We start from the raw sequence: 23,850 nt of genomic DNA, 5'->3' as shown, positions 1-23,850 counted from the left end.
TAAAACTTTCCAATTAAAAAAATATTTTTTTTTTTTTCTAAATCAGCTATATTTTTCATATAAAGTTCATTCATAATTCTTTCAAAATATATTTGTCTTGTTAGGTTATTTTGTGAAGAACTTGAATAATCAGGATATAAATCATATTGATAAAACATTTTAGAAAATGATGTTAAAACCAAATTTCAAGTATAAATTGTTAGTGATATTAAGAAATTTTGTCTACATGACTGTAGGTACATTTGAGAAACTTCAAAAATTATTTGTTTGAGCTTTTAATTTATAAAAAGTAGTAATATTAATGTTTAAGTGTAATTTTTAAAATTAAATTGTAATTTTTTAAAAAATTATTTAAAAAATGACTTCTTTCATAATAAAAAAAACTTTTTATCACTCTTCTCTTAAAATAAGTATTTTTAGAACTAAAAAATCAAATACAAAATAATTTATTTATAAGTAATTTTTAATATAAATATTTATTATTTAAATTAGTTTTTAAAAAAAATTAATTAAACTATTTATCCAACTGAAGCTACATCACATGAAACATAAAAAGAAAAATCGAAAAAAAAATTATTTATGACATAATGTTATAACCAATACTTGGTATTTTTTTTTTAAATAAATAATTTAACTATTTTATTTATCGAATTATATATTTTATAGTATATTTATCAATTTGCATCATATGATTTATCTCATTTACAGTATAAATGAGATGAGTTTGTGTGTGGAGATAAAATAAGTCAAATCTTATTTGTGAACGTATTTCGTTTGCAAACAAGATATTTAAAATTTGAAAAACATGTGTATTGTTATAAAACAAATTACGATTCAAATAATATCAATTAGTACTTATAAAGTTTAGTGAAAGAAATTAAAACGAAAATGATGTTTGAACAATTAATACTCAAAAAGAGTACATATAAAATTTTAAATTAAATTATAGAATGAATTAGATTATTTAAATTTAAAACAAAAAAACTTTTACGTATTCAAGTTACATAATAAAAATAAATACGATAAATGAGATAAATTATGTGATGTAAAATAATAAATATACTACAAATTACTTATTTTAGTAAATAAAATAATTAAATTATTTATTTAAAAAAAAATCCCCAATATTCGCCACCCTTCTCTTAATTGTTTAGTTAGTCCCTATTAATTATAAAAATATTTAATTAGTTATTTTAATCTTTTTAAAGTTTAAATTATATTATGTATCCTAATTATACTATTTAAATTTTTTTATACAGGAATAGCTCCATAATTTGAGTTTTAATTGATGAGACCATTTTTGTGAGAATGAATTTTTTAAATAGAAAAAAATACTACTCAAATAAAAAAATCATCTATATTGAATATTGATCGACTTAATAATCATTAGTTTAAAACGCATCAATTAAACGAACATACAATTAAAAGAACCTGTGAAATAGAAATTATTTATTTTTTAATAAACATTTAAATTAATCTTCTAACGACTTTTAAATTAGATACTTTAATTCACTATAAAATTTTATTTTAAAAAATTTTGGAGAATAAATTGAATATTTACTCTAAAATATTTTGGTAACTTTTTACTGTTATTATTAATTATTTTGTACTCTGCTTTGATTGTTGTTAAAAGAATTGATTATTAATATAAGAGCTTCGACTAAAGATGTCAAATACATTGTTCAATGGAAGCTAATTATATATCAAGTATATATAGGTCTTTAAGATAGAAATTGGCCTGCTTAAGAAAAATTTGTCGAGTTAAAAGGTCTTTTTATTTTTTTTTTAATAGACAATTTTTAACTAAAAACAAATAAAATAATAAATTTTTGGATACTTATCAACTTTGGGTTAAATATTTGAGATATTTTGATTAAAACTTGGCATATTTAAGTTAGGTTATTAAAAAAATTATCAAAAGCATTAAAAATAAATTAAACGAGAATGATAAAAAAAAAAAAGTTAAACAAGTTAAATGGACCAATTTATTTATTTTGTAGGAAAATCTATTTAATTCATAACCTTTTTATTAATAATATTTGATTTTCTAGTTCTCCGGCATTGATAGCAATGCCGAAGGGGACGATGAACTAGATTTTATCTAAAGTTTTGATGGTTATGTCGAAGGGATTTTTGGTAGGAAAGACGCATCTTTTTAAAAGATTATTAGCTTTAAATATATTAATTAAACAGATATGTAAAATATTTTTTAAAGTATTTCTTCCATAAAAGTTCGTTATTAAATATTTTTAGGTAATTTTATACTTTTATTAATGATTAGTTATTTTTCATATTTTATTTGGTTGTCATTGAAATTGAGAGTTAGTACGAGAAGAGCTTGACACTAACTAGATTATAGACAAAGTATTTAATACTAATGAGCTTGTTAAGTATTTACGCAATTACTCCAATTAACCTGCTGTGCTGTATTTACATGAAGCAGTAATAAAAATTTGTTTTATTAATGCTATTATTGCCTCTTTTTTATGAACAAGACACTTTTGTTGTTCTTATTTATCGTGAAAATCATATTTACCATGACGGCCTTAAATAAAAAAATAAAGACAAGATATAACAGAATTATCTGTTGTTCATAGAAAAAAGTTATTTTCATTCCATAAAGGAAAAAAAAAAAAGGCAAATCCATAAAACATACTTCAATTTAAGTTATATATTTTCCATGATATATTTCTATGTTATATAATATGTACACTTTCTATATAAAATTATTGAATAAATTCCTATGTAAGTTGTTTTATTCGATCACAGTAAATATGATTCACAATACTTGTTGGAATCTTATTCACAATTTATCTACTCCTTGAAGAGATCAGTTATTTTCATATTCATTGCCACCATCATTGAATTCTTTATTGAAATTGTTCATTAAATATGCCAGTTTTTACTTGTCCTACATTATTGTCTTATTTCATCTATTTTTTGTTCTCGTGCTTGAGTAGTATTCAAGCCATTCTTTCTCTTTTGATTTCCCATTAATCTTTTTATGCCATTTTTCGTTGGAGAACGTTTGCCATAGGTATTTTTCTCAACTCCTTGCTTCACCTCTTTGTTTCATGGTAGAACCTTTATGATCTTGAGTGTCTTCGACTTGGCGCTTTAGTTTAATTTAGTGCATTATTCTTGTTATGATTCCAATAAGCTAATTTAGCTACAAGCAGTGGCGGAACTTGAAACAAAATTTTGGGGGGCCAGATAGAAAATAATTGTCAAAATGTTTTTGATATGGACCCATTTAAGATAAGTTCGTCTAATCTCATCTCTCTGGTTTGGGTGATATTGCCAAATTTAAAGTCGTTTTTCAAGATCTCGTTCCAAAAAGTTAAGGTTAAAGTAATCAGATGTAACTTTTTTGAACTTTTGAAGGTTATATCTCACTTTTTTCATGATTCATTAAAGTAGAAGAACTATCTACAGGTGTTGATATTGTAAAAGTTATATGTTCTCCTTCTTAAATATTAGCCTTCCTTTTAAAAAATGTATCAATTCTTTGATTTTTCATTATTATTTTATATAAAAATTTGAATATATATAACAAATATTAAAATTTATAATATTTATTGAATTTTTTTTATCAATTTATACAAATACAATAATATTAATACTTATTGAATATTCTATTTTTTTTATCATATAAAAAATTAAATTAAATAAATAGTAAAATATAAAATAATATTAAATTGAATAAATAAAAAATATCTAATTTTTTATATTTGAACTTAAAGATAGAGAGAGTGTTGTTTATTGAATTTATTAGATACTTTAAGTCATAGTAAAGTATTTAAGTTAATTGAACTATTTTTTATCTTTTGAATAAGTACTACTAAGTTTTTTTCCCCTTATCTGAACTAAGCTCCGCCACTGCCTACGAGAGTTTAATTTAATTTACACTTGAAGCTATTTTGTTACTGCATTACATCATCAGTTTTTACTTTTGTGGTAGGCAAGAGTCACTTCAATTTCTTTTTTACTTAGAATTTGATACATATGTTGCTCCTAATAAGCAATGAATGTTGTTTATGCAGTTAAATAATTTTGGAAAAACAACAGCAGATGTCACCTTGCTTTTTATATGGACTGTAAGTGAAACTTTTTTGTTGAATATTTACTATTACACTGTTGGTGTTTTAATGTTTTATCCTATTCTTGGCCCTTTCTGTTGGGGTGCTTAATGCAAACAATTGATGTATGCATTCAGAATTCTGTTGGAGGACTTTCTGAGTTTACTGGCGATCATTTTAATTCAAAGATGTAAGAAAATTGTGACTTGTTCACCTTCTTTGTGAAAATCTCCCATTTGATTGCTTTTTATTCTAACATTCAAGATACATATTATGTCATGCTAGGGTGAATGACAAAGTTATTCATTGCTTCAGATTGGAGCAGCTGTTGCAGCAACTCTGACTATTGCTTCAGATGCTCAACAAACCGTCACATTTTCACTAGCATGAGACTTCCCTGAAGTCAAGTTCCGGCAGGAAGGGTTTACAACAGGTTGGCTGTAGAGAACTTGTATAAAATTTCCTGTCTTAAGACTATGCTTAACTAACAAAACTTAACGGACGTTACACTAAATTCGATGGTACAAATGGGGTTGCAGCTGCAAAGATTGTGCATGATGCTACTATCGGTAATACTCTTTGATGAGATACATTAAATTTTGTATTTCTGTGGTTGGGATTGCTCCATCTTACTCTTCTTCTCACAACTTTTCTTTCGAGCAATTTATCAAACACTAGTGGTGCATTCTTGATGGCTCAAGAGTTACTTGGAGCTTCACAGATACACTGATTCCAAGGAAGGTTTAAGGAAAAATGTTGCAGGAGGTGTGTAATTATTTTCAACAAAGATAAAAATGTTGATTGCATGAGCAAATTATTTTCAGAAGATTATAGTAAGCAAGGTCTCAACTAGATTTAATTCACAGGCATAGAATCCTTTCTACTTATCCTTCCTCCCTTAAGCTATTTATGAAGAAAGAGAAAAAAAATACATAGTTATAATTATATAATTGAAAACGGAAATCTAAATATTTTGGCTCAGAAATATTGTTGGTTAAATCGTAGTTTCAATTTTGAATATAGTTAGCTGTGTAAATAGGAGTGTTAAACAAATTGGTCCATTTAGTTCAGTTCGTTTAGATCTACTATAAATTTAAATAGATGAACTAATTATATATCAAATATATATGGATATTCAAAATAAAAATTTAATCTTTTTTTTTTAAAAAATCTTTCATTCTAAACGAGTTAATTTTTTTTTGTTAATTTCTTATCTAAATAGATAACTTGTAATTAAAGCATGTGTACAAGGAAGGAAAAGAGGATTAGATTGTTGGCTACTTGGCCAGAAAAAGTTTGAAGTCTCATCCAAATTTTCATTCTATAGATATCCTACAAGGCAAATTATTGCAGATGATTTTAGAAGGACACAATATTTCGATTAGAAAGCAATAATAAATATTATTAATTAAGTACTAGTTATATTGTTTAGAAATTAAATTTTTTTTTATGTCCTATATATGAGAATCTTTTTTATGTATTTAAAACTTTCTACATTTACATATAATACGAAAACAAAAAATTTTAAAATTAATTTAAATATGAAATTTTTGAAATGAAATCTTTTCTATTTTTAACTAGAATCTAATCTAATTAACGTACTCTAACTAACAAGTGAGCTTATATAAATGTTGTGTTTAAGAAAAGGAATAGAAGCAAGAAGCTAACTAAGAAGGCGACCACTTAAAAGCAAGAATGAGTCAAGAGAATTCAGACGTGCTGAGGATGATAGAGGCAGAGCTTTTTGTCGACGACGACAATGTGGGTGGTAATCCGCCGCCTCAGCCTGAGGCTGATTGGGATATGGAGAAGATGTTAGAGCTGATTGCCGGCGATGTCGGTGGTCATCAACCACTTCAACCTCAACCTCAGTCCAAGCTGCAGTTGGATAAAAGGAATATGACAGAGCAGTCTTGTTTTGCTGGCATATCTGGTTATCAACCATTTCAGTCTCAACCTCAGCCTTGGTCTCGGCCACTTCAGTCTCAGCCTTGGTCTCGGTCTCGACCTCGGCTTCTTTCTGAGCCTCGGCCTCAGTCTGAGACGGCGACGAATGAGTTTTTCGCTGACACATGTGGTTATCCCCAACCTCAGCCTCAGCCTCAGCCTCAGCCTCAGCCTCAGACTGAGTGGGATACCAGGAACATGTTAGAGCTGATTCCCGATGTCGGTGGTCATCAACCACTTCAACCTCAACCTCCGGTCTGGACTTGGGAGGAGAACAAAGCTTTTGAGTCTGTTATTACCAGTTGTTTTCAGGATGCTCTACGTAACCACTGGGAGGAAGTGGCTGCTCGTCTCCCCGGCAGGACCCCGGCACAGCTGCAAGAACGCTTTCAGAAGCTGATGAACGACATCAGTGCCATCCATAACGGTTATCCTACAAACACTCCTCTCAATGCTGCATCTGATAACATGACCATCATGATGGAACACAACCCTCACTCCATCCCCATCATCAATCCACCACCATTACCGCCTTATTCGACTGATCATCAACATCACAGGTCGGTATTCTCTTCTTATTTCGCAAGGTTTATTTCTCGTATTCTTTCTTTCTTTTTGTTTACTTATTCTATATTTCCTTTTTCTTCTCTAAGTTTTATGAACAAACCTAATAAACAATGAACCTTTTTTTCCCTTTGATTTGTTTTTAAAATAAATAAAATATTTTGAAATGGAGATGATCAAATATATAAATATTTTTGTTTACATAAAATTCATTGATTATCAAATATTTTGTTTATTATCATGGCAGAGAGGAGGTACTGCCGGCTGCAGAGGAGGTCGTGTCAACTGCAGAGGAGGAGGCCGCACCAAGGAATTCAGGATATCATTGGACCCAAGATGAACATAGGTATTTATGATTATATTACTTCTTTTTGCCTCTTATTTATTTATTTATTTATTATCTAGTTGAATATTGGTATTTAAAAAAAAAAAAAAAAAAGTGAAGCAACTAGTATCAACATATAGGAGCACTTCTCTTGATTTAGATATATCTCTAATTTGTCGATGATGATTGTATGTTGTCTACAATATATAAGTTTAGCACCTCTTTTTTATAAGATCAGTTTCACTGTTCTCTTGTTAATTAAAGGTTTCATACATCAGTGTTTTTGTGTACCAATAACTAGCAATATGAGCGAGTTCTAAAGTAATTTTTATTGATTGCTAAATTTATTTTTGTTTTGACCGTGGTTAGCATAATAAGATTTTTGGTTGGACTGAAAACCAAAAAAGAAAAAAAATTGTTTGATATCTAAAAATATCATTACTAATTAAATAGTTTATGTTTTTGTTTAAAAATTTTTAGTATAAAATTTATTAATAATTATTTCAAAAATCATATTTTGGTAGGTTATTTCTTAGAGGATACCAAGAAGAAGGTTCACACTGGAAAAGAATTTCAAAATATTATGTACAAACAAAAACTTCTAGTCAAATTGCCAGTCATGCTCAGAAATATTTTAAACATCAAAAAGAATTGGCTAAAGGAAAAAAGCTAAGAAAAAGCATTTTTGATGTAATTTGATCATCGTAAGTCATTTCTTTACTCTCATTTAGTTAGTCTAATTCAATTTCTACTAATATAGAAAATATTTAATTGACTATTTTAAACTCTATTAAGTTATTATTCATGATAGTTATACTATTTTAATTGTTTTTCAATGTAGAAATTGTGCCCTATTCCGAAGTTTTTAATGGATGGAGGAGGATTTGCTTAAAGCAGGAAGAACATGTAAATGGTTGCACATATCTAATTGCCCTATTTAGGTTGCACATATCTAGTTCGAGTTAATTGTTAGCTGGTTTTGTAAATCAATATAGATGTAATTGTGATTCATAACATTTTTATCAATAATATTTGATTTTCTAGTTCTCTGGCCTTGATGGCAATGCCGAAGAGGACAGTGAACTAGATTTTATCAAAAGTCTTGATGGCTATGCCGAAGGGACTTTTGGTAAAAAAGATGTATCTTTTTAAAAGATTATTAGCTTCAAATGTATTAATTAAACAGATATGTAAAAAAATTTTAAAAGTATTTCATCCATAAAAATTAGTTATAAAATATTTAGTTAATTTTATACTTTTATTAATGATTACTTTTTTTTCATATTTTATTTGGTTGTCATTGAAGTTGAGAGTTAGTATAAGAAGAACTTGACACTAATTAGATTATAAACAAAATATTTGATACTAATTAGCTTGTTAAGTATTTACACAATTACTCCAATTAACTTGTTGTGTGCTGTATTTACATGATGCCAGTAACAAAATTTTGATTTATTAATATTATTGCCTCTTTTTTATGAACGAGAATAAGTGACTTTTGTAATAACACTTTTGTTGTTCTTATTTGGTTTATAACCCCCACAATTTTCACAATTAAATTAAAAAAATGTTGGTCTTACAAAGCTGCTCAATTGCTTCTACATCCAAACAAACACAAAAATAAAGCAACCTAAAGATGGCTAAAATATCACAAGAATAAATTAATAACAAATCAAGAGTTTAAGACAATGATATCTCCGAAACAAAATGCCAGAAGTAAAATGCGTATTTTGTCATTTTAATAATGGTCTTCCCTAGCGGATAGGTAGCTGAGATTGAATGCAACAAGTGGAGAGCTAAGGAGATATTTTATGCTGATATTGATCTGCCAAAGAAAAGGAGAAGATGGAAAATGTCAAATTAGTCTTAGAATGAAATTAAATAGATATAAAGAAAAGATTTTTTTTGAACAAAGAAAGCTCAACACATTAAAGTGGAGCGACCATAAAAGGAGAAGTTTGTTTACCTTTGTTTCTAAATTGCACAAAGGAGTGTGTATTTGTTTACCTTTGTTTCTAAATTGCACAAAGGAGTGTGTAATGCTCACTGAACACTGTTGCAAAAGAAAAAAAAAAGTTCATTCAAGCTCTGAAAAATAATAATAAATAAAAAAGCAATAAAATGACCATAAAATATCTTACAAGATATAATGATACTTTAGCCACTTTATCTGATCTTGTCATCTTAGTGATGAAGTTGTGTGAATTGCTTAAGTTCAGAGGATATTGGAAATTGAATTTTGAGGGTTCATACATTTTCATAAATCATAATCCTTTAGAAGCTCTTCAACCTAACACAAAATTTTAAAAGGGTCAAAGACAAATTCACTCGCAATATATACTGATTATAAAAATCAATAAGTCCTGATGCACCAAAAACATCGGACATCTAATCATCTAACCAAGACTGTATACTTTTTGGAACTCGCCTTGACTTGGGTTTTAGTGTAGAAAGAAACATTAGAATTTGGTTTATGTTTAAAATTGCCACTAAAGGCATAATTCACATGGGGAGGCTATGGTCCTTGCAAGCATTTGCCAATGTTAGCACACCAACAACATCAACACCAATAGATTCTGTTTTGTTAGCCTCAAACCACTTCAAATTAAAGGCACTAGTGAAATCATCAACATTAAAAACATGAGTAGGCTTAATAGTCTCAATATCAACCAAGATTCATGACCTATCTTCTAAGCTCCCATGTCCAAACTCAAAGGGTATTATCACTTGATTATGACAAATTTATAGAAATATTTGTAAAAATTATTCTCACACTGCAATTTACAACTTGTTTAGATATTCTGATATTGAATGGAATATACTAAAAAGATTCTCTATTGAGCTTTCTCTTCTTCTACCATAAATCAAAACAATCAATTTAATTAGTAGAAAACCTAAGAGCAGAGTTTGCAAAAAATCAGAACAAAAAAAAAAAAACATGAAGAGAAAACCAGAAGTGAAGGTGCAAAGCAGAAGGACAGAAGAGCCCCTTTGTTATGGGTGAGGGGCACTTCTCCTCTTGTAAACAGGTGAAAACCTAGCAGAAAAAAAAGAAGAAAAATAAACCAGAATCCAAATAAAGAAATAAAGGAAGAAGGAGAAGAAGAACATGCGGCGGGCGTGGTGGAGAATGCTCGTGTCGCTACGCTGATCTGGCAGAGCAGAGGGAGCAGAAGAAGCAGAGGAGCTAGCAGAGCGTAGAAACTTTGGGGAGGTGCAGAGACGGTGATGGATGAGGGAAAGAAAGAGCAAATAGCCGCTTCTCTCCAATGTGTCACCGAAATCGCCGCTAAACTGCAGAGGGCGGCTGTTTTTGAAACCGACTCCAATAAAGCACTGCTACATATTTTGCGATACGATAATATTCCTTATTGGATTGAAAAACCAAAAAGAAAAAAAAAATTTTTTGTGACTAAAAAAAATTATTTGATGTATAAAAATATCAATGCTTTTTTTTTTTTACTAAAAAATAGGAAAATTCGAACCCACAACTTTTTAGGTAAATATGGAAAGACTATATCATTTAAGCTATAATGTTTAAATATAATTTTTAAAATTAAATTGTAACCTTTTAAAAATTTATTTAAGTATTTGTAGAAAAATTAAAAAAATGACTTATTTCGTAATAAAAAGTTTTTTATCACATTTTTTTAAAAATAAGTATTTTTATAACTAAAAACTCAAATACAAAATAACTTATTTATAAGTAATTTTTAATATAAATATTTATTATTTAAATTATTTTTAAAAAAAAATTTAATTAAACTATTTATCCAACTGAAGCTACATCACATGAAACTTAAAAAGAAAAATAAAAAAAAATTATTTATGACATAACGTTATAACCGATACTTAGTATTTTTTTCAATTAAATAATTTAACTATTTTATTTACCGAACTATATATTTTATAGTATATTTATCAATTTACATCATATAATTTATCTCATTTACGGTATAAATGAGATGAGTTTGTGCGTGGAGATAAGATAAGTCAAATATTTTGTTTGCAAACAAGATATTTAAAGTTTGAAAAACATGTGTATTATTATAAAACAAATTACGATTCAAATAATATCAATTAGTACTTAAAAATTTTAGTGAAAGAAATTAAAACAAAAATTATGTTTGAACAATTAATAATCAAAAAGAGTACATATAAAATTTTAAATTAAATTATAGAATGAATTAGATTATTTAAATTAAAAAAAACTTTTACGTATTCAAGTTACATAATAAAAATAAATACGATAAATGAGATAAATTATGTGATGTAAAATAATAAATATACTACAAATTACTTATTTTAGTAAATAAAATAATTAAATTATTTATTTAAAAAAAATCCCCAATACTTGTTGGCCACCCTTCTCTTAATTGTTTAGTTAGTCCCTACTAATTATAAAAATATTTAATTAGTTATTTTAATCTTTTTAAAGTTTAAATTATATTATGTATCCTAATTATACTATTTAAATTATTTTATACAGGAATAGCTCCATAATTTGAGTTTTAATTGATGAGACCATTTTTGTGAGAATGAATTTGCTACATAGAAAAAAAAAATACTGCTCAAACAAGAAAATCATCAATATTGATCGACTTAATAATCATTAGTTTAAAACGCACCAATTAAACGAACATACAATTAAAAGAACCTGTGAAATAGAAATTATTTATTTTTTAATAAACATTTAAATTAATTTTCTAACGAATTTTAAATTAGATACTTTAATTCACTATAAAATTTTTTTTTAAAAAATTTTGGAGAATAAATTGAATATTTATTCTAAAATATTTTGGTAACTTTTTACTGTTATTATTAATTATCTTGTACTCTGCTTTGATTGTTGTTAAAAAGAATTGATTATTAATATCAGAGCTTCCACTAAAGATGTCAAATAGATTGTTCAATGAAAGCTAATTATATATCAAGTATATAGATCTTTAAGATAGAAATTGGCCTGCTTAAGAAAAATTTGTCGAGTTAAAAAGGTCCTTTTATTTTTTTTAATAGACAATTTTTAACTAAAAAACAAATAAAATAATAAATTTTTAGATACTTATCAACTTTGGGTTAAATATTTGAGATATTTTGATTAAAACTTGACATATTTAAGTTAGGTTATTAAAAAAATTATCAAAAGCATTAAAAATAAATTAAACGACAATGATAAAAAAAAGTTAAACAAGTTAAATGTACCAATTTATTTATTTTGTAGGATAATCTATTTAATTCATAACCTTTTTATTAATAATATTTGATTTTCTAGTTTTCCGGCCTTGATAACAATGTCGAAGGACACGGTGAACTAGATTTTATCTAAAGTCTTGATGGCTATGTCAAAGGGACTTTTGGTAGAAAAGATGTATTTTTTAAAAAGATTATTAGCTTCAAATATATTAATTAAATAGATATGTAAAATATTTTTTAAAATATTTCATCCATAAAAGTTCGTTATAAAATATCTTTAGGTAATTTTATACTTTTATTAATGATTACTTGTTTTTCATATTTTATTTTGTTGTCATTGAAATTGAGAGTTAGTATAAGAAGAGCTTGACACTAATTAGATTATAAACAAAGTATTTAATACCAATTAGCTTGTTAAGTGTTTACGCAATTACTCCAATTAACTTGCTGTGCTGTATTTACATGATGCCAATAATAAAATTTTGTTTTATTAATGCTATTATTGCCTCTTTTTTATGAACAAGAATAAGTGACTTTTCTAACAATACTTTTGTTGTTCTTATTTATGGTGAAAATCATATTTACCATGACGGCCTTAAATAAGAAAATGAAGACAAGATATAACAGAATGATCTATTGTTCATAGAAGAAAGCTATTTTCATTCCATAAAGGAGAAAAAAAAAAGGCAAATCCATAAAACATACTTCAATTTAAGTTATATATTTTCCATGATATATTTTTATGTTATATAATATGTACACTTTCTATATAAAATTATTGAATAAATTTCTATGTAAGTTGTTTTATTTGATCACAGTAAATATGATTCACAATACTTGTTGGAATCTTATTCACAATTTATCTACTCCTTGAAGAGATAGTTATTTTCATATTCATTGCCACCATCATTGAATTCTTTATTGAAATTGTTCATTAAATATGCCAGTTTTTACTTGTCCTACATTATTGTCTTATTTCATCTATTTTTTGTTCTCGTGCTTGAGTAGTGTTCAAGCCATTCTTTCTCTTTTGATTTCCCATTAATCCTTTTATGCCATTTTTCGCTGGAGAACGTTTGTCATAGGTATTTTTCTCAACTCCTTGCAATTGCAGCAGAGGAGACAGAGGATGTGCATATATCAGTATGTCCTGTGTTTGTTATTTCTGGTGCTCACAAGGGTATCTCACAGAGGATATGTGGAAGAAAACATTGGTCAATTTCTTTTATCTTGAAGGCATCGAGTATCCAATTTTCATTTTTACTCATCTTTTGCACTGCTTATGCTTTTTCCAAACTTGAAGTCATAATGATGCATGATAAATGTTCTTTATTTTCTTAGACGAATAAATGTTCACGTCAAATTTTGATAAAGAATTAGACAAATTAGTCCTGTTATTATTTAATAAAGACACAACAGTTTTTAAAAGTTTTTAAATTTTTTAAATCAATCTCTCTATATAGACAAATAATAAGGTTTGAAGATTAATTTGGTAATTAAAATTTAGGATAAACATTAAAATGTCTTGACTAAATACTTTGTAAAAACAGATTTAGATATTACTCAATAAAAAAATTTAAAATAAAGCTTTCTGTGTTTTATCATGTATTCTTTTAGAAATAGTTAATGAAAATTGATTCTTCTGTTGAATAAACAATTATGTTTTCCAAACTCTTGAAGTATGGGATACTAATGACAGACTCTGTAACATGCGCCCTTTAGCTATATGGACGATGCAGTGGGCAATTGCAAAAATTTTTGGTGGTTGGAAAGCTTTTTATGAAGCTTTGCCATCGTGATTTGACGCAATAAGAGGTACAAAAAGAGTCATCAAATTTAACATACCGAGAGAATGAGGTGGTTGAGGATATTAGGATAATGACGCGAGTGTTTTGGAAGTTTTATCTTTGCATTAAAACATTAAGGAGCTGCAAACCAATCATACAAGTAGATGACACACATTTGTATGAAAAATACAAAGGAGCTCTATTAATTATAGTTTTTTAGGATGACAATGACAATATTGTGCCTCTTAATATTTTATTATACTTGTTCATATCCTGGCCCAATAAATAGGGCCCAGGATCCAAGCAAAGACGCCCAACCCAAAGGGTTGGCCCTCCATCCAGTACCAGCCTTCATCCCAGAAGTCGGTACTGAACACGACCTGTTCCAAAGAAGTCGGATACGAGGGTTAGCTGGCAGATAACACTCATTCGAATGAGTAACTGCCCCTAGAAACCCTCTAACCACTTCCACAAGCCATATCTTAACTTCCCTAAGATAAAGGGACGGTTAACACCCTAAAAAAGTGGCACTACTCCAACGGTGGTTATTGGTTCACCACTATAAATACACTGACACTTCTCAGGTATCTCTAAGTTCCAATACTCTCTAACCTGCTCACACTCTTGCTAACTTAGGCATCGGAGTGTCTTTGCAGGTACCACCCCCCATTCTTTCACATGTACAAGTCGGACGGAGGAACACCAAGTAACAGATCCACTCGAAAGCCACCTCCTTCACACGTTTGGGCCAACCAACGCCATCCGGTCCATTAATCTCCGGTTACCCACCGTAACATTGGCGCCGTTGCCGGGGACCCGAGAGATCAACCAGTGATGACGTCTCATACATAAAAAATAAATGAGGGGCCACCTCGTCGGCCCTCCCGAAACAAACCCGGTCTTCTGGACCCGGGACTACCAACTCGTACTTCGGCTCATCTTCTTCAGAAGTACGAATTCTATAGTGAGCAAGGTTGCGAGAACCGGACCGGTCAATGAACCGGTGAGACAATTGGTTCACTGGTTCAGTGGTTCGACCGGGGTTCAACCGGGGTTCAACCGGTTTAATTAAATATAAATAAAATTATTAAAAATAATATATAATTTTCAATATTTAAATTTAATAATTTCTAAATCTAAAAATTTTAATATGGAAATAATTTTGAAGTTATACCTCAACATGAGACTAAAAGTGTTATACCTCAAAATTAGATATTAACAGGTTTCTTAAAAATACCAACCCTGACTACATTAAGATGCTCAGTAAAAACACTAATAGAGATAATACATTCATAATAATTAAGACAGGATCTCCATTATTTAGAAACAAATGGTACCAATAAAAATAAAAAACCTTCTAAACTATATTCTCAACAATTACCTAATTCTAGAAATTTCTACCATACCAAGAATGATTTTATGTAGCCAAGGAGAACACAACATATAAAGAGATTAACAAAAAAAATACTTCAATGCATACCAAGAACACATAGCAACAATATATTAAACAAAATTAAGAAGCAATATATTAGAGATGGAAGAACTAGGAATCCCAAATGGGACCAAAGGCTGCAATTCCATTAGCTTTGCATGCATTGACAACATCTCTGCTTCCTTGAGGATTGCTTGTGACAATGACGACTTGAGCACCAAAGTTGTTGGCAGCATTGACACTCATCTCAGACACGTTTGGCCTGCCAAGCACAGCAGTGTCATGAACTATAACCTTCTCTTTCGAGTGCCCAGGTGGGTGATAAATTCAGTATCAACTGAGGGCTCCTCCCCTAGGACCGTAACATCAACCCACTGGGAGAGAGCATCTACGGAAGCCATTTTCTTTTCTTAAAAAGGGTGACAAGAAACCTACAAAAGAAAAGGAAAATCAACACACGGTCTCTAAGGGAAGGGGTACAGAACTAAAGCCTACAAACCAATCTACCTACAAGATAAAGGCACGCGAATAGAAAGCATGTTACAGAAGGGGAAAAAGCTAACCTTTAAGTCTGAAATCAAGACTGGAGGAAGTAAAAGCCTTCGAAACGCAAGAATGCAGCACGAACAAATGCAAGGGAAATTTGAAAGATTGCAGAAACGAAACAACGAAAGAGAGGGAAAGTATTTATAAAGACGTTAGGGGCATAATGGTAAAACTGGGGCAATCCTTAATAAAGGTGCACCGTTACCAAGGCCATTAAATCCCTACGCATACCCAACGGACACGACGATTGATTAGACGTAACCGTCAGAACCGAAAGGTCAAGAAAAATCACGTCGGTTCTTAAATCATCACGTCGGTCCTCTCGCAAATCGGCCAAGATCCCGAGTTGAATACTCGAACCCAACTCTTAAAAAGGAATTGGGCTCGAGTAGGGGCACTGTTCATACCCTGGCCCAATAAATAGGGCCCAGGATCCAAGCAAAGACGCCCAACCCAAAGGGTTGGCCCTCCATTCAGTACCAGCCTTCATCCCAGAAGTCGGTACTGAACACGACCTGTTCCAAAGAAGTCGGATACGAGGGTTAGCTGGCAGATAACACTCATTCGAATGAGTAACTGCCCCTAGAAACCCTCTAACCACTTCCACAAGCCATATCTTAACTTCCCTAAGATAAAAGGATGGTTAACACCCTAAAAAAGTGGCACTACTCCAACGGTGGTTATTGGTTCACCACTATAAATACACTGACACTTCTCAGGTATCTCTAAGTTCCAATACTCTCTAACCTGCTCACACTCTTGCTAACTTAGGCATCGGAGTGTCTTTGCAGGTACCACCCCCCATTCTTTCACATGTACAAGTCGGACGGAGGAATACCGAGTAACAGATCCACTCGAAAGCCACCTCCTTCACACGTTTGGGCCAACCAACGCCATCCGGTCCATTAATCTCCGGTTACCCACCGTAACAATACTATTTAGTTTGTTAAACATATGTATTAGGTGATAAAATTTAGAATATAAAATTTAGAATTATTCAATTTATTAAATTATCTTTAATTTGATTACTTTTTTCAAATTATTAATTTATTTACTTTTATTATATTCCTTCATTGTATCACACACTATTATTTCTCTTACTATTATTTCTCTTACTATTATTCTCTATACACATATCTGCCATTGTCTCAGCACAACTGTTATATTGCTTTGTTCTCCTTTGTTTCTTTCTTTTTTCTCCTCCAACACCTTTTCTTCACCCGATTGTAGTTAATTATCACCAAGTACAATTATCACAATTTTCAATCTGAATCTATCACTTTGATTTATAACCATCCATTATGTTAACTTTTATGAGTTGTTAAAGTATTATTAAAAGAATTCGTTTTTGTCTCTTGAATATCTAGATGTATAAAAATAATAATTTTTTTATTGACGTGCGTATTAAGTAATTTTATTATTCTATTAATAAAAAATTTAAGACAAAATATTTAAACATTTTGTTCAAATTATCAAAATTTAATGTTAGTAATCCTAAAAACTAATATCAAAATATATTAATTTTAACTAATATAATAAAAATAGTATATTACTGTAAGTTTTTAACTAATAATTATAAATTTAAGTTACAATTTAATATAATACCTTAAAACAGATGGTTGTCGTTACTTTTCATATTTGACTGCTATTATATAAGTTTTATGTTTGTTTTATTGTGCACATTAATTAAACTATACTTTATTATATCATTTTGTATGTTTTGAAATTATGCGATCGTATTAAGGATGACATTAGTTTTTATAACTAATGCGAATTTTTTTACTATTTTATTTATCATTTCAATACCATATAAAGAAAAATAGAAAACTTTTGAACTTATCATTCGAGTTTGTTTTTAAATTCTCACTTGATATTACTCAAATTTAATAGCTTGATGGTGGTGATTCTTTTTATTAGTTACAAAATTTTAACATCCTCTTTCTTTTGCTCTCTTAATTTTATTAAATAGTTTTCTTTAGGTCAAAATAGTTTTAACTTTCTCTATAATAAGTATTTTTTAAATTATCTAACGCATAAAATATCACATCTTTTTATTTTATCTTAAAAGCTTCATATTTTTTTTTATATCAAAACATTACGATTTATCATATTATTATATATTATTTTTGTACCACAAAACAAAAGGTAAAATTTTATTTTTTTGTTACTTATTTTATTTTATTTTGGCTATTTAAATTAGCATGTATATTATCAATATATTTTCTATTAGTTATGCATATTTTTATAATATTCTTTTTAGTTCCAATCAATATGTATTTAAAAACATCATCTTTGAATCTTAAGCCATGTAATTCAAAGATCATTGCATTCATATTTTCTAAAATTTCAAAAAAATAAAACTTTTTTGTAATATTATAATTAGTTGAATGGAGAAATAATAACAATCACATCATAATTTTAACTAATAAAGTAAAATAATTTATTAATTTATATTAAATTATTAATTTTAGTTACACTTAAAAGTAAATAAAACTTTAAAAATAACTAAAAAAAATTTAAAAATCTTATGTGAATCAACATATACATAAAATATTATGTGAAGATAAGTATAAACATCAGGATAGTCGATAAGTAATTATGAAAGAATAAAAAAGAATAAAAAATAATTATAAATTCTAAGAATTGAAATAGTAAAAAGAATGAGGAAGAAAAAGTTAGATATTTATTGAGTTATTCCTCTTGAATAGGATAGAATTGAAAAAAAAATGTAAAGACAAAATTAGAATATAATTTGAATACTAAATTGATAGTTTTTGAAGAGATTCTTCGAATAAATAAATAAATAATATTAAAAATAATAAATAAAAATTAAAGAGATGAAATGCAAGTAAATAATCAAAAATCACATTTTAAAATTGAAGTTATTTATTCATAAGTATGTTATGTCATCGAGAAGAAATAGATTATTACCCAAAAATATATGCTGAAGTATAGACATAATAATATTTGAATATGTAAAGAACCTGAAATAAAAATAATTTTACACATGAATAAAGAAGTAATATGATTTGTTATTTTAAATTTTAAAAAACAACAAATTAAGTATTGAACTATTGGTAGAAAAAGCTCAAAATAATACTAGCAAAACAATAAAATGTTACAATGTCTTGGTTTACAACCTACATAAAATCAATCAACAATTTTTTTTAAATAAATATAAATATATCTATATGGTTTCACCTTATAAATGTTGTAATTTGGTTGTATTTTAAAAAATATAAAAGTAGATTACAAAAAAAAATGTAAAGAGAAATAAACTCTAGGTTGAAATATTAGACTTAGTTACTCATTTAAAAAATTTAAATTACACTTTCACCGTTTTTAACTGTTATTTGTGCAAAAAAAAAGACATATTAGAAAAAATAAAACTTTGATTGAAATTACAACTTAATCCTTGATATTGGATTTTTTTTACTATAATTCCTTCTCTTCTTCTCCTCGCTACATTTTTATTTTCAAACATTAATGCCATAATCCTAACTACTACAAAAATCAACTACATATAAGATTTTTTATAAATATAATAATAATACTTTAGAATAAATAAATAAAGGAAAATTTACTGAAATAAATAAACTGGTCTCCAAATTTACCAAAATACACATTTTGCTAAATGGATACCGAAATGTATTTTTTTCATAAATTATGTAAACCAGGACAGGGGTCCTGCGATTTACGAATGCACGTAATCCGCTACAGGGGTGTCGCGGATTACGTTCGAAACAAATCATCACATAATCCGCGGTAGGGGTGTTGCGGTTTATGTGTGATGATGCAAACGTGCATAAACCGCTATAGGGGTCTAGCAGTTTATGCCTTAGTGTGGACTTAGTTCAATTTTAATGGAGGATGAGTTTTTGGATGAAACTTTGGTTTGCATTTTTTATGTATGGCGCAACATAGGTTGATACTTTGATTTAATTAAAATTAGTCTCTTGAACTCATAGAATTACGAATAAAATTAGAACACCTTTACTCAAGAGAATCCCAACTACATAGAGAATCGCTAACAATAACCACGTCACTGTAAAGCAAACAGTAAGTACAACTTTACTTAACAGTAAGTACAACTAAAACAGGACAAGAACACAAATAAGAAAAGAAAAATGAAAGCTAATCATGACGACTTAATGACACCTATGCCTCAGCACTGGGGGTGGATCCTCGCTGAGGGCAAGTCCTGCGAGTGTGTCCTGTCTGTCTGCATAGCCCACATCACTTCGGCCGACTAGTATCGGCCTCATCCATGGTGTTACAGATTCTTGTTGACCTCGATCGCCCTTCTCTGGCACGTCTCATGCTAGGATCAGGAACGATAGTAGGACCGGCATACGGTGGCCAAAGACCCTCTGGAATAGGGGGCAAAAACCCCATCCGGTATACACTGAATACCTTACTCATGGTATAAACCTCACAGACATATGTAGCCCAGTCTAATCAGGACTGAGCACAACTTGCAATTGCATGGCAGCACGGGTAATGGAGAGCTTGAAAGTACCCGTAGTCACAAGTGCGATCTCTGAGGGAAACCCGATACGTTCCAAGCGAAAAGTTACCGGTAAGAGTCGTCTCAGCCACGGTATACTCAGACTGATATCTGTCAAACAGAGTAACCGTGAAGCACCTCGAATCTTTCAAGTTTCGCTCTATCGCCTTGACCAGCGCCTGGCAAAACCGTTGGCTTAATCCCAACTGCACCCCTGCTGTCTACCCTCGGATGACAAAAAGCTCTGCCAACCTCCCGTATGTGGATTTCACAAGTGTAGTAACTGGCAGATTCCGTGTCCCCTTCAATACAGAGTAAACACACTCGGATATGTTCATCGTCATGTAGCCGAACCGACTGCCTCCATCTTGGTGTTGGGTCCACGTATCGTACTCCAGTCGATTGGCCCAATCACACATAGCTGGATTCTTCGTCCTCATAATATCAAATCCGTAGTCAAACTCGGCCTCAGTTTTGGCATACGCCGCATTCACGAGCATCCGCCTTGCATCCTGATCCTTGAAACTGAGAGCAAAATTAGCCGCAACGTGTCGAATGCAATATGCTTGATATGCATGAGGCGATTGCCAACCACTGTCTGGTGCCTCCAGTGTAGCCTTAACGCAGTTGTGTCTGTCAGAGATCACCAGAATCTCTTCTTGTGGGGTCACATGTTGACACAAGTGGGGTAAGAAAAAAGCCAACGACTCAGCATTCTCTCCCTCAACAAGTGCAAAGGCAACTGGCAATATATTCGAGTTTCTATCTTGCGCAATAGCCAGAAGCAAAGTCCCGCCATACTTCCCATACAGATGTGTACCGTCAACGCATGGAGGGAATGTCCAGAAAAGTCGATGAAAGTACTTTATAGACTCATCAACCTCATCACCTACACACACTAGAGAAGTCTTCAACAAAGCTACCGTTCCATCCATCGTTGCTTGCATCCCAAGGATCCACCGGGGCAACTCGGCATACAACTCTTTCCAATCTCCATAAATCTATGTGACTGCCTTCTGCTTTCCCTTCCACACCTTCCTATAATTAGGCCTGAATCCGTAAGTTGACTCAGTAGCTTATTGCAACACTTTTATCGTAACCGCTGCATCCGTCCGGACCAATGGATATATCCTCGCACAGATTACGTGGTAATCGAGCTGTCGGTGGTCGCTCGAAATCGAAGTGGCTAGGCAAGTGTCCGGTCAATATTGCTCAATGGGGTTACATTCCCGGGAATTTATATAGTGCCCGGCCACACTTACGTCGTAGGGTCAATAGAGTATCGAGTTTTCAACCTGGTACACGTGGTGACAAGCAATGGTACTTTATCCAGGGAATCTCGTATCTCAGATAATTCAAATTCATAAGCCATATGAATAATTCAAAGATCATATCTTAACATTCTCAATCGATATCTCAGCATTCTCAACATTCTTAACATCATAATCATTCATCAATCCAAATCTCATTTCCAAATTCATTCAAAAACTATATTTCAAAGAAAATCCTCATCATCCTTCTTTCCATTCCGTCCATTAACAATCCAAATTCAAAACATAATTCTTTCTTTGATAAATAAATCAATCTTAAAATATATAATGTTTAAAAATAAATCTTTTTAATTAATAACTTCAAATGAAACTTCTAATTTTATAAAATTTCGGTAGCATCTCCTCTAAAACTCGGACACTGCCACCCTTTTCGGGTCCCATCCAAACATTTCTCAAACCTTTTCTCAACCATTTCCAAATCTCAAACATTTTACAGAGTTGAACCAGTTCCAATATTAAATTATTTTCAAATCAAACCAATTCCAACAATAAAACTCTTTTTAAAATCAAATCAGCTCAAATATTAAATCATTTATAAAATCAGATCAACTCAAAATCAAACCGCTCCCAGAATCAATTTATTTTCATATCTCAAATTATTTCCGATTCATTTATATTACCAAGTAAACTCCAAAACCAAGAAAATTCACTTTTCATAATAATCAAGTAAATAACATTTCAAACCGGTTTTTATCAACAACCATACATCACTCACGTAATCAAGCACCCAATAATCCAGTCCAACCAACCATCACATCCACAAGACAAATATAATCACAGAAGTATATCTTTTTGCATCAATATCTATTTATCACAACTCTGTAATATAAAATAGATTTTAAGAAAAATCCCTACCTCAAAGAATCAAACCCGCACCGATTTTAACACGATAAACCCTCTTTTCACCTTATTCTGCAGCAGCTACATCATGATTTGTATTCCAAGCACCCTCTGCTAATGGAGAAGAATGACAAGCAAAAGTAATAACTGCAAACACAGCAGCTCTAGGTAACAGACAGAATAAACACAACCAAGCAAGGCAAAGAGAAACATTACGCACTAATAAAACAGAGTCGGAATGGAGTATTATGGCGAGATAAAGCACAACAGAATTTGTCTTACCAGAAAAGAAACAAGAGAATGGGGAATGGAGAAGCTATAGCTTCGACAAGATTTCCTTTCAATAATCAGAACGGTGAATAAGGGCATAGCCGAGCAGAAATGGCAAGCCAGTGGCGGCGGTAGCATTAATCTGAGTGATTAAGCCAACAGAGACACCAACAATAATCAAAACAGTGGAACAGAATAGAAGCAGAACATATTTTAAGTAAGGAAGAAGCAGAGTTACGGTGGATGTTCCAATTTCGACGGCGACAGAGCATAGTGGTGGCGGGACGTTCCTCCTGTGACGGCAATTAGGCATTGGCAAAGCTCCCACGAAGCCCCCTGTTCTCTCTCCTATACGCGTTTCCTCTCCCTCGGCTCAAACTAGTGGCGGATTCGACCCCATCGACGACGACAAGGGCTCGGGCCAAGAACGATGACGGCGAGGATCGAGGCGACGGCGGTGACTTCGCACAGCACGGCGGCGTGGCGGTGGTGCGACGTCAACAACAAAACACAGCTCCTTTCCCTTCTCGCGTTCTGTTCGATGGCGCTCTCTCTCCCTCTTCCCTTCGGCGGCGACGACGAGAAGCATGGCAGCTGGGCGAGGCGGTGGCGGCGCCAGTCACGGTCTCCCTCTCCCTTCAGATCTCTCTCTTCCCCGTTCCTCCTCCTCTACGGATCTGTTTCCCTCTTCCCTTTCTTTCTTTCCTTTCTTTTCTTTATTTCTTTCTTTAATTTTCCTGAAGCTGCTGAGTAGTGGGTTTTGGGGAAGGAAGGTTACTGGCGGCGGGCGTGGTATTAGGAAAGTTAGGGTTTTGTTTTTAATTTAATCAAATTAGGATATAGAATATTAATTTGAACTCTAATTTATCTTTGAAATTATTTTAAAAATATTATTTGTGGTATAAAAATACTAATTGATTTTCAATAAATTACCCTAATTGAAAATTCATGGTAATATAATTAATTTTTTCTTTATCTTTAACTTAAAGTATTAAATGATATAAATTAAATTATCTAAAATCAAATCAT

General features: G+C 30.7%; 2 protein-coding genes and 1 long non-coding RNA gene across 3 annotated transcripts in view; 1 reads left to right on the top strand and 2 right to left on the bottom strand.

Annotated features, from left to right (window-relative positions):
* LOC107611736 overlaps nucleotides 1-4,315 on the bottom strand; it is a 7,242-nt gene extending 2,927 nt beyond the window's left edge. Inside the window, exon 1 of the mRNA XM_021108372.1 lies at nucleotides 4,294-4,315. Within this exon, the coding sequence (XP_020964031.1) occupies nucleotides 4,294-4,315 (22 nt within the window). The remainder of the gene's footprint in view (nucleotides 1-4,293) is intronic.
* The window catches only part of LOC107613987 (proline-rich receptor-like protein kinase PERK9), a 15,627-nt gene extending 7,501 nt beyond the window's left edge, over nucleotides 1-8,126 (top strand). Inside the window, exon 5 of the mRNA XM_021110104.1 lies at nucleotides 7,757-8,126. The gene's annotated coding sequence lies outside the window, so the exon portion shown is untranslated. The remainder of the gene's footprint in view (nucleotides 1-7,756) is intronic.
* Nucleotides 8,447-10,269, bottom strand: LOC110266129. The gene is made up of 2 exons (XR_002353110.1): nucleotides 8,923-10,269; nucleotides 8,447-8,740 (listed from the first exon to the last, which is right to left on the bottom strand). It is a non-coding gene; the product is annotated as an uncharacterized LOC110266129 (long non-coding RNA).

The sequence above is a fragment of the Arachis ipaensis genome, chromosome B08 (genome assembly GCF_000816755.2).
Source record: "Arachis ipaensis cultivar K30076 chromosome B08, Araip1.1, whole genome shotgun sequence".
Classification (NCBI taxonomy): domain Eukaryota; kingdom Viridiplantae; phylum Streptophyta; class Magnoliopsida; order Fabales; family Fabaceae; genus Arachis; species Arachis ipaensis.
The sequence above is the reverse complement of the archived record's forward strand: the minus strand, read 5'-3'. Positions and strand labels throughout refer to the sequence as shown.